Genomic DNA, 12,248 nt, shown 5'->3' with positions numbered 1-12,248 from the left:
AGCTGAGAATGTTGGGACTAAAATATGATTAATGTGTGATATGCTTTCTGGTTTTAACCATATAACATTCTATAAATGAATAATAATTACCCTTCAGAAATTCTTTTTGAAATTTAACACTGTCATTGATGATAATATTCAAGCGGTATTTCTTAGGCACCAAACATTTCACATCCATCTGGATTACAAACCATTTTAAAATACTTTGAGATCAATCAACAATAACCAAAGGAACATTCCCTTTTAGGTAGCATTCAAAAAGCAAATTACTACACTTTTTATTAAATAATTTTTCCAAAATACTGAAAAATAAAAAATAACATTCAAAAAGCATTTAAAGAAAACACAAACATGTCCTCACTTTGTTTGGAAATGAATTCTTGTAGGATAGAAAGGAATTAGTGTACTATTGGCAACCTATGATATTCTGCACTATTTACATATTGCTGGTACCTCTATGCATATTATTGCCAGACTTCTAAAGCCTCTGTTTTTATTAAACTGTTGGAGAGCCTGTATGTGAAAATAACCACGATATTAGATGGTGCCTGTCCCTGTGTAAGTACCACCTTTCTGTCTCCTCTTACACACTTTAGCACAAGGGGAGATTTAGTCAACTAAACCTGTGCTGCCAGACTCATCGTTGGAATAAGGGTGGTCATTCTGGGAGGCAGAGGATACTTCCTCTGTGATCTGAGTGGGATGGAGCCTCAGCCACCTTCACTGCACACAGGGCCAGTCTCCATCTCCCTCTTCCCCTAGAGCAAACCTGTTTGGTTTTTGAGACCATTGCTGCCTGTATGAATGCTTGCACTCGCTATAAATCATATCGGTTATCCATCGACATTTGACCCCTACAAAAAATATATAGCATGTTGTGATAAAACAGTCTCATCTAAAAATCATTCTTATTTTACACTATACAAACTATTTTACAATCATTTAAGTAAATTGCATGTAAAGCTGCAGTAGCCCTTCCCTTCCCAGATTAGTGAATACCAATATGATATATATCTGAAACTATAACTAAATATAAAAATATATTAGAAGTTTCATATTTTTAATATTAGATATTCAGTTTTCTATTACACAAATAATTTGGCCACCTTGAATAGAAATCAGATTTCTGTGGCTTAGTAAATGAGTTTTGAGTTTACAGAAACTTGGTAAGGTGCACACAGAAAGGGCTACTACAGCTTCTATTTTGTTTAAAATGATAATTCTCAACAGTGAGGAGGAAAGATTCACAAGACTTTTGTTAAACTCTATGGCACACATAGGGACGGGAGGGATGTGTAGTTTTACAAACATGGAAGTCTGACATACAGTTCTAAATCACAGAAATCAGTAGCTAAGCTTTCCTGTACCACCAGGAAAGTTAGACCAATTGGTGACAGATGGGAATGTGAAAATGGGTGTCTAGCCACTTCTGCCATATTAGAGATTTATCTTTTTGGGTAAAGTTTAGTGAGAGGGATTACTTGGTCTGATTAAAATCTCTCAGCTTTGTTTCAGCTGATTATATGGAATCATAACTTTAAGTTATACAAACTATAACAAAAGGTCCTGAAAGACAGTATCTTAACCTTCACTCCATCTGACCATTGCAGGGGTAGGGCATTAGGTACAAACAGGGCCTCTTGATAGGTTTTGTTTTTTTTAATCTTTTGCCACCATCATCCACAGTTTACCCAGCAGGTCACAGGAGTAGGTGCTCTTACACCAGTTAGGACGGTTGATTTGCACAACCTATATAATTCTCCACTGAAGCAGATATATACAAAATATGAGCTTTTTTGGACCAGAATACTGGAGATTTGAGTCAATTTTTATGGTCTTCTGATAGCTAAGTGCCATCAGGTTAGAAGCACCAACCCATTTTCACACAGAATATTAATGTTTAGAGTTTATTTAGGAAAGCTATGAACTAGTTGCCCATCTTAAACAGCTGTACAATAACTTGAATACAAAATTATGTAAGAAAAAAATGAGTAAGCGTAGTTCACTGAATATAAAGGAAATTGTTAAAACCAGACAGTAATAGCTATAAAAGGCACAACTTCCCTTTTCTGATATACACTTGTAAACTGTTTTCAGGTTTCCATGCATAAATCAAAAAATGTTATCCTAACTATACAGGGGAAAATACACCCAACAAAAAGTCTAGAAAATTTTGTCCAGCCAACTGTGAAAAATATGAGCAGAAAGTTTATTACACAGAGTTTGGGCACTGGTAGTTTGGGTGCCATCTTTCTCTGACAGTGAAAATTACCCCACACCATTGTTTCTAATTTGCAGGATCCACCAATTCTCACTTTCTACTTTTCCCATCGCTGAAAAACGATGGCTCAACTGCTTCTGTCGCCAAGTCTTGGCCCTCTATAAACCACATGTAGTGCGTATTTAAAACAAAAACAAAAACCAGACATAAACGAAAAAGAAGAAGAAAACAAAAACAACAAAACTGCTATAGGATAAGTTGATAGTTTATACAATAAAAGCTATAAAGTCAACTTTCTTTAAGGCAACCTTTCTTATTAAGGCAGTCACTTTTGATGAAACATAAGTTTTTTTACATTTCCAGTCGAAAATTTTGGTAACTGATTGGTGATGATTTCAGCTAACATCTCTGGGAATTCAATACTCATGCTCTTATCCAAAAATGTTTGGAAGCAAAAGTGAAGGAGATTTTCAGCTACCTACAAGAGAAGATACAGTGATGATTAGTCTTAAAAACCTATAGTAGGAACATCTCATGCTTGTTGGCCTCTACTTTTTAAATAACCTACACAGAATACTCCAATCTCTACTGGAATTCCCCAAGTTAAAAAAAAAAAAAAAAAGTTTAGCCCTGGCCAGTTTGGCTCAGCGGTTAGAGTGTCGGCCTGCGGTCCGGAGAGACCCGGGTTCGGTTCCCGCTAAGGGCACGTACCTCGGTTGCAGTTTGTCCCCAGCCCTGGTTGGTCGTGCGGGTGGCAGCCACTTGATGTGTCCCTTCACGTCGATGTTTCTCTCTCTCTCTCCTTCCTCTCTCTCTCTCCCACTCTATCTGTACAAAAAATGGAAAATATCCTCGGGTGAGGATAAAAAAAAAAAAAAGTTTAATTAAATGAGCACTCAGGTACCAAAGACATCTTGAATCCCTTAAATTGTATATAGAATTATATGGAATTAAGTGTTTCATGATGAACTGCAATACTATGATGCATGAAAGACATCCAGATTTAATGGATTAATCATGCAGAACCAGGGAATTCCATTTTTTAAAAAACAGTGCTATTAAATTCTGTACTAGCATCATGATGTTATATGCACATGACTAGATGAAATGGAATTCCATAACTGGCCTCAGGAAAACTGTGTGCTGAACTGAAGCCACAGCTTGAACTCAAACCATCATCAATAACCACAAATGGGAAAAAAATATTGGTGTATAATTATACACACTAATTAGAACATACTAATTAGAACATACTTCATATCCCAGATAACTCTTCTGAAATTTGGATTTGTGTTTGACACTTACCTCATGCATGGAGTCCAAGAGTTTTGTCAGTTGATAAAACCGCTGCCAGTTCTGACTGGAGTTTCCTTCCCTCTTGACAATGGCTTTCCCTAGCTCTTTGATGTAGGTCATTCTAATTTCATCAAATAGCTCTTGGCTCTTCAAACCTTCGTGAGGAACTAAAAGATTAAGATGTAGTCAATTAAATAATTTTCATGTATGCAAGTAGGGCATTTAATTATTGATAGCATATTTCATGACTTAACATTGTCTATATGCTTTTAATGCACTCTATTAAAACATAAGCATTTCCAAGGATCATGAAACTACAGCAAAGAGAATATGCGCTATCAGGAAATTAGAGGACTTAACCCTAGGTAAATTACTTTGTTTCTCATTGTAAAAAGCAGCTGATGATGATACCTTCCTCTCTAGTTCACAAAGTTGGCTTAAAGACCAAGTAAATAGCCCTGGCCGGTTTGGCTCAGCGGTTAGAGCGTCGGCCTGCGGTCCTGAGAGACCCGGGTTCGGTTTCCGCTAAGGGCGCATACCTCGGTTGCAGTTTGTCCCCGGCCCTGGTTGGTCGTGCGGGTGGCAGCCACTCGATGTGTTCCTTTCACGTCGATGTTTCTCTCTCTCTCTCTGTTCCTCTCTCTCCCTCCCACTCTACCTGAACAAAAAATGGAAAAATGTCCTCGGGTGAGGATTAAAAAAAAGACCAAGTAAATAAAACAGTGACTGCCGTTCTGCACTTCAGAGTAGTTCTAGTACAGACATACAGAAAGCTTCAACAGTGTTTATACCACTAATTACATCTTAGAATATATGTGATATTGCCACCAGTCAATTAGAACCTTAAAGTCAGCTTGTAATACATTTTATTAATCAATGTATTATAACAGAGTTAATATGACTCCAATCTAAAAAGAAACCTGATTTTTTTTTAAAAAAAAAATGATTTTTCTTTATTGATTTTAGAGAGAGAGGAAGGGAGAGGGAGAGATGGAAACATCCATAAAACATTGACTGTTCACCTCCTGCATGCCCCCGACTGGAGATCAGGCCTACAACCCGGGTATGTGCCCCAACCAGGAATCGAACCAGTGACCTCCTGGGGCATGACTCAACAACCACTGAGCCACACTGGCAGGGCTGAAACCTGATTTTTTTTTTTAAATGTAGCCTATATATTTACCTCCTGGGATGAAAATATTCGCCTGCCTTATGTACTCAGAAATACAGAAAATACCTCATGAATTGTGGATCATAAAATTGGTGTAAAATCAGCTTTTTAATACTATTCAAAAACTGATACTAGTAAAGACTGTGAACAGATAGCGTGCTACATGTCTCAAAGTGTATTTCTAGAAACTCTGGTTTTGTGTTAATGGCTAGGGAAAAGAGGATTTGATGGTCCAAATTTAAGCAAAGCTAAATGTTTAATACAAAGTGAGGCAAATTTCTGAATTTCAGATCTTCTCGGAGTTATAATTATGGAATCTCCAGAGAGGGGAAACACTGTTTCCCAAATTTCACCACTGCTGACATCTTAGGAAATGCTGACTTAGAGGAAAAGCAGTGGATTTAGGAGCAAAAGGTCTTAATTTAATTCTTACTTGCCCTGTGGACTGTTTCAGGCTCTTACTCACTAAATTAATTAAACAATTTTTTAAAAATTTAGATATTGGCATAAGACATCATGTAAGACTCAGGCATATAGCATGATTACATATTTGTGTATACTGCAGAACAATCACTACAGTAAGTCTAGTTAGCATCTGTCCCCATGCATTGTTAGAAAAGTTTCTTGTGATGACAATTTTTGACTGTCTTAGCAACTTTCAAATATACAGTGCACTATTATTAACTACAGTTACCATGCTGTACATTATAGCCCCAGGACTTATATTTATAGCTGGAAGTTTGTACTTTTTAACCCACTTCACCAATTTTCCACACCCTTTGCCTCTGGCATCCACCAATTTGTTCTCTGTATCCATGAGCTTGTTTTTATTGTTCGTCTTTAAGATTCCATGTATAAGGGAGATCATATGGTGTTTTGTCATTTTCTGACTGAATTCTTTCACTTAGTGTAATGCCTCTAGGGTCCATTCATCTTGTCACAAATGGCAAAATTTCATCCTTTTTTATGGCTGAATAATATTCCATTGAATATAAATATCTCTCTCACATTTTCTTTATCCATTGATAGACACTTAGCTTGATTCCATGGCTTGGCTACTGTAAATGATTTGGCAGTGAACACAGGGGTGCACATATCTTTTCATGTTAGTGTTTTCATTTTCTTTGGACAAATACCCAGAAGTAGAATTGCTGAATCATATGGTAGTTCTATTTTTAATTTGTTGAGGAACCTCCATACTGTTTTTCATAGTGGCTGTACCAGTTTATATTCCCACCAACAATGCAAGAGGGTTCCCTTTTTTCCACTTCCTCACCAGTCCTTGTTACTGTCTTTCTGATGATAGCTGTTCTAACAGGTGTGAGGTGATATCTCTTATCTCATTGTGGTTTTGATTTGCATTTCCCTGACGACTAATTATGTTGAGCACCTTTCTATGTACTTGTTGGCCATCTGTATGTCCTTTGGAAAAATGTCTATTCAGATCCTCTGCCCATTTTTTAATTTGATTGTTTTCTGGCTATTGAGTTATATGAGTTCTTTATGTATTTTGGATATTAACTAACCCCTTATCAGATACATGGTTGCAAATATCTCCCATTTGGTACATTGCCTTTTGTCTTCTTTATGGTTTCCTTTGCTGTGCAGAAGCTTTTTAGTTTTATGTAGTCCCACTTGCTTATTTTTGCTTTTGGTGTTAGATACAAAAAATCATCACCAAGATGGATGTTAAGGAGCTTACCACCTATGTTCCCTTTTAGGAGTTTTCATTTTAGGTCTTACGTCTTTGATTTTTTTTTTTTTTTTGGTTAATCCTCACCGGAGGATCTTTTCCACTGAATTTTAGATAGAATGAGGGTGGGGGGCAAAGAGAAAGAAAGAGAAATATCCCAGGACCGGAGATCAAACCTGCAATCCAGGTATTTGCCTTTGGCCAGGGATCAAACCCGTGACCCTTTGGTTCACAGGCTGACACTCTAACTTCTGAGCCAAACTGGCCAGGGCAAGTCTTTGATTCATTTTAAGTTAATATTTGTGTGTAGTATAAGATAGTGGTCCAGTTTCATTCTTTTGTGTGTGGCTGTTAAGTTTTCCCAATACCATTTATTGAAGAGACTCTTCCCAATACCATTTATTGAAGAGACTCTTGGCTCTTTTGTCATAAAATAACATTTTAATAATATTCTTCCAGTGCACAAGCACAAAATATCCTTCCACCTGCATCTTCTTCAATTTGTTGCATCAATGTCTTATAGTTTTCAGTGTATAGGTGTTTTACCTTGTTGGTTAAATTTACTTCTAGGTATCTTATTCTTTTGATGCAATTGTAAATGGAATTTACAATTCCGAATTTCACTTTCTACTAGTTTGTTATTACTGTGTAGGAATGTAACAGATTTTTGTTTATTGATTTTGCATCCTTGATACTCAGTTCCAGTAATTTTTTGGTGGAGTCTTTAGGGTTTTCTATACATAATATCATGTCATCTGCAAATAGTGAGTTTTACTTCCTCTTTTTCAATTCGGGTGCTGTTTTGTTGTTGTTGTTGTTTTTCTTAATTGCTGTGGCTAGAACTTCCAATACTACCTTGAGTAAAAGGCAAGGGTGGGCATCCTTGCCTTGTTCCTCATCTTACAGGAAAAGCTTTCAGTTTCTTACTACCGAGTATGTTGTTAACTGTGGGTTTTTATATGTGGCCTTTAACTGTCAAGGTATGTTCCCTCTATACCCACTTTATGGAGAGTTTTTAATCATAAATAGATGTTGAATTTTGTCAAATGCTTTTCTGCATCTATTGAATATCATGAGTTTAATCCTTTATTTTGTTAATGTGGAGTATCTCTCTCACTGGATTTCTATTAGGATTAGACCAAAGAACACATATGAAAATGTTTTGATTCCATAAAGCAGTAATTGGCACTTTTGAGATGTCAGTATTAATGCAAAAATGAAGGCCACTTAATCAGGAATGGTAAGAGCCTACCATATTAGTTTAGTATTAATTTTTTTTTTTTTATCCTCACCCGAGGACATTTTTTCATTTTTTTGTTTAGATAGAGTAGGAGGGGAATAGACAGAGAGAAACATCAACGTGAAAGGGACACATCGAGTGGTTACCACCCACACGACCCAACCAGGGCTGGGGACAGACTGCAACCGAGGTACATGCCCTTAGTGGACACCGAACCCGGGTCTCTCTGGACTGCAGGCCAACACTCTAACCGCTGAGCCAAACAGGCCAGGGCTGAAATGTTAATTTTATACATTATTTATATTACAGGTAATCTAACTATTGCTATTTTTTAAAATGGTGATTGCTTATTTATGTATTTTTTCCTGCTGGTTATTCTAATTCTAAAAATGAGAGAAGTCCTATTTGATATTTATATTTAAAATAATTTCATCCATCCCCAATTATCCTTTGTAGTTCCATGAATTTTTGCTTTATGTTGCTGGAGGCCGTATGTTTAGAAATATTTTTCCTGGTGAACGAATACTTTATGTACATAATGAGTATCTTTAAAGATAGAACTTTTTCTTTTTCTTTTTTGCCTATTTTGATAGTGACATAGCTGCTTCAGCTTTCTTTTGGTTAAAGCAGTGGTCAGCAAACTATGGCTCATGGCCCAATCCCACCTGCAGCCTGTGTTTGTAAATAATGTTTTATTGGAAGACAGCCTTGCCTGTTTTTATGCCACAAGGGTCAGAGTTGAGTAGCTATAATAGACTATATGCAAAGTCAAAAACACTTACCATCTGGCCCTTTACAGAAAGTTTGCCGTTACTGGGCTATACCATGCATAGTATATCCTTTTATTTCAGCCATTAAATATCTTTATTTAGATATATCTCTTGTGAAATTACTAATATGTTTGAATTTATTTGTACCACCTGTTACTTCCTCTTATGATGTTTTTGTCTACACTCCACCCCCCATTTCTTTCCTTCTTTTGGATTGTTTTTTTCTTACCATGTTATCTTCTGTTCCCACAATGGTTTGGTATGTTATATGCATAATTTCCAGTTGTCATCCTTAAAATTTAAACATTCTTAATTTATCAAACTCTCATTTTTGCTTACATGTAATTATTGTGTACTTTTTAAACCCCTGAAGGCATTACTATTATTTTATACAGTAAAGGTTAGTTTTAATTAGCTACCTATTTACTACTTGCTTTGTTCTTTTTATCTTCCTATCTTAAAGATAGGATTACTTCCCCTAAGTATATCTTGTAATATCACTTTAGTAAGGATCTGTGGCAGCAAACTTTGTGTTAGTCTTCATTAACAACAGCAGCAAAGACAATTGATATATTTAGACCATTTAAATTTAAAAGCAATTGTTTGGTATATTTGGCTCAATATCTGCCATGTTTGTAACTGTTATTTGCTCATTGCACTTACTGTTTTTAGTGGTTGCCCTAGAGTTTGCATATACATTGACAACTATAAGTTGCCCCTTAAACAATGTGGGGGTTGGGGGTGTGAACCTCCATGCAGTTGAAAATCCACGTATGACTTCTGACTCTACAGGTGGCCCTTTGTATTTGTGGATTCAACCAACTGCAGTTGGGAATGTGAAAATACTGTTTTTGATCTGTATTTGGTTGAATCTGAGTATGCGAAACCCATGGATGCAAAGGGCTCACTACTTAATTGGAAAAAAATCCATTTATAAATGGACTGGAGCAGTTCAAACTTGTATTGTTACAGGTCATCTGCAATCTAGTCTCCTTTCAAATACTATAGGTAGTGCACAGGTACCTTAAAACAGTATTCCTTCCTCCCATCCCTTTTAACATTGCTGTCACTCATTCAACTTGCCCATATGTTGTAATCATCTAATACACTGTTATTATTACTTTAAATAGTTATGTTAGATCAATTATGAAGAATAATAAAACTTTATCTTCATCTATTCCTTTTCTAATACTCTTCCTTTCTTTATGTAGATCCATGTTTCTGACCTGTATCATTTTCCTTTCAAGAACTTAACTTTTAACATTTTATTAAAGGCAGGTCTGCTGGTGACTAATTCTCTCAAGGTTTTGTTTGTCTGAGGTCTTTATTTTGCCTTCACTTTTGATGGGTAATTTCACTGGATACAGAATTCTAAATTGGTGATTTATTTTTATTTCAACACTAAATGTTTGATTCCACTTTCTTGCTGTATGGTTCCTGATGAGAAGTCTCATGTATTTCTTACCCTTGGTTCCATCATAGGTAAGCTGTTCTTTTCCCTCTCTGGCTACTTGTAAGATTTCTACTTTATTTTTGGTTTTCTGCAGTTTTGAGTAAAACAGACCTAGGTGTAGATTTTGGGGTATTTACCTTTCTGTCCTTAATTTTGGAAAATTATTAGCCATCATTACTTAAAATATTTCTTCCATTGCTTGCTTTCTTTTACTTCTGATATTCCCATTAGTTGTATGTTACACCTTTTGTTGTTGTGCCCACTGTTCCCCTTTTTTTTTTCTTTGCAATAGAGAGTTTGGTAAGTTTCTATTAACAGTCTTCAAAGCTCAATGATTCTTTCTTTGGTGTGTCTAGTATTCTAATGATTCAACAGCATTCTTCATTTCCATATTATAGTATTTTTAATTCTTAAAATTTCCACCTCTCTGCTGACAATATCTGTGTTCTTACATTTTGTTTACTTCTTCCATTACAGTCCTTGACATATTAATAATCAGGAATTTCAAATTCCCTGATAATTACAACATCTGTGCCATATCTACATTTTATTCTAATGCTCTTTCCCTTCAGGTTGTGTTTATTTCTTTGCTTTTAGCGTATCTTGCAATTTTTTGCAAAAAGCTGGAAATTATGTCAGAACTAAAGTAGACTTTTAAGTGTGAGATCCCTGGGCTGTGTCCTTTAGAAGTGTTTCTGAACTTTTTCTTCTCCCTTCTCTTAATGATACAGAAAGGTAGAGGTGGCTGGAATGATCTATTCCCCGGGTCAGATAAAGCTTTGTTACAGCATAAGGGCAGTTTTCTCAGGTCTTCACAATGAGAATCTGTTGGGGCTTCAGGACGTAAATTCCAAGAAAGTATGGGGAGACGAGCCCGCGCCAAGACTGGGTTCCAGAAGTTCTTAACTCTCAAGCTATTCCTTTTTGGGTCTGCAGAACTCATCAAAATTACCAAAAGTGTCCCTACCAGTTACTGGCTCCAGAAACTTCTGTTTCCAGTAAGCTGATCTTGGCTGTGCTTCTCTGTATTTGCCTGTTTCTACAGATTTTGAGGTGGTGGTTTGCCTTGTAATCTCAAGTCTCTGATGGATCTAAGAAAAGTCACTGATTTTCAGTTTGATAAGCTTTTTCTTATTGTGATGATAACTTTGAAGCTGTTTATTTGTCAGAACTAAAACTGAAACCATCATTCGATATTTTTTTCTCTCCTGTTCAGTGATTTTCTTGTTAATTTGCTGTTCAGACAGCTGGATTTTATTAACATACTATGTGGAATTCATTGCACTGGCTAGATATAGGGTTTGGTGTCTTTTTAAAATTCTGCAAAGTTTTTAGCCATCATCTCTGTATAATGCCTTTTCCTATTTTCTTTCACCTTTCATTTTGGTTTTCTGATGATTATGTTAAACCAGAGCTTTTTTCAGCTGGTGTACTGTGAATGGGTTACCAATGTGTTGATAGTGATTTTGATAATGATTTGCTGGTTGCCACTAGTTGCAAGTAGCCTTTCATTTATTTGTGTGCTATGCTGTACGAATGCTATTGTTTATGTTCATTATGACATGAAAATTTTGAGTTGTAAAGCATTGTTTTAGACTTCCTCCCTTAATCATGCCTCCTATCCTCTTGTTCATTTACATACATACATAACATATATAGGCATTTAAAAAAATTGCATTTCAGCTCATTTCTTTAGATTTATTCTTTAAACTTTTTTTCAGTTTAAATATCTGTTCAAATTTGTTTAATCTGCTCTTAGATCCATCCATTGTTTTTTCAATTATATTTCTGACCCTCTCTTTAAACTTACTAAGTAAACTACCTTACCAGGTTCTGCAAATACCCTCTAAGAGAAGGCTAGCTTCAGAGTGCATCTTACTTCTTTGGGTTCCTGCCTGCCCTTAGTTTGTAGTCCAGCATTCTATCAGAGTAGAAGTCTAATTACATCTTAGGGTATGTATTTTCATCCTTGTGATTTTATTCTTTTTTTAAAAAAGAATCAGTGATATGTACCAGTTCAATTTATTTTTTATTATCTACAATTAAAAAAAATACATATAACTCAGCCCTGGCCAGTCTGGCTCAGTAGTTAGAGTGTTGGCCCGTGGACCAATTAGTTGTGGGTTCAATTCTGGTCAAGGGCACATACCTGGTTGTGGTTCACCCCTGGTTGGGGTTGTGTAGGGGGCAGCCAGTCGATGTGTCTCTCTCTCTCCCTCCCACTTTGAAGATAAATGAAAAAATATCCTCGAGTGAGAATTAAAAAAACAAACACATAAAGCTCAGTGAATCAGATATGTATAAAACTTGAACCATGCTCCCCCCCCCCCCCAATAAGATTGGTTAGTATTTTGGCCCTGACTTATACCTGGATATTAATCAATATCATGATCAGAACATTAAT

General features: G+C 36.1%; 1 protein-coding gene across 7 annotated transcripts in view; it reads right to left on the bottom strand.

Moving 5' to 3' along the window:
• Nucleotides 1-1,799: 1,799 nt before the first annotated feature.
• NR3C1 (nuclear receptor subfamily 3 group C member 1) overlaps nucleotides 1,800-12,248 on the bottom strand; it is a 106,859-nt gene continuing 96,410 nt past the window's right edge. For 6 of the 7 annotated variants that reach the window (XM_036240882.1, XM_036240883.1, XM_036240886.1 and 3 more), the window contains exons 8-9: nucleotides 3,527-3,684; nucleotides 1,800-2,699 (exon numbers count right to left, since the gene is read on the bottom strand). In XM_036240882.1, the coding sequence (XP_036096775.1) occupies nucleotides 2,547-2,699; nucleotides 3,527-3,684 (311 nt within the window). In that variant the 3' untranslated portion in view covers nucleotides 1,800-2,546. The remainder of the gene's footprint in view (nucleotides 2,700-3,526; nucleotides 3,685-12,248) is intronic. The other variant, XM_036240888.1, reaches the window with a different exon arrangement.

This window comes from Molossus molossus, unplaced genomic scaffold (genome assembly GCF_014108415.1).
Source record: "Molossus molossus isolate mMolMol1 unplaced genomic scaffold, mMolMol1.p scaffold_m16_p_4, whole genome shotgun sequence".
Lineage (NCBI taxonomy): Eukaryota > Metazoa > Chordata > Mammalia > Chiroptera > Molossidae > Molossus > Molossus molossus.
Note: the sequence above shows the minus strand (reverse complement) of the source record. Positions and strands in the feature narration are given on the sequence as shown.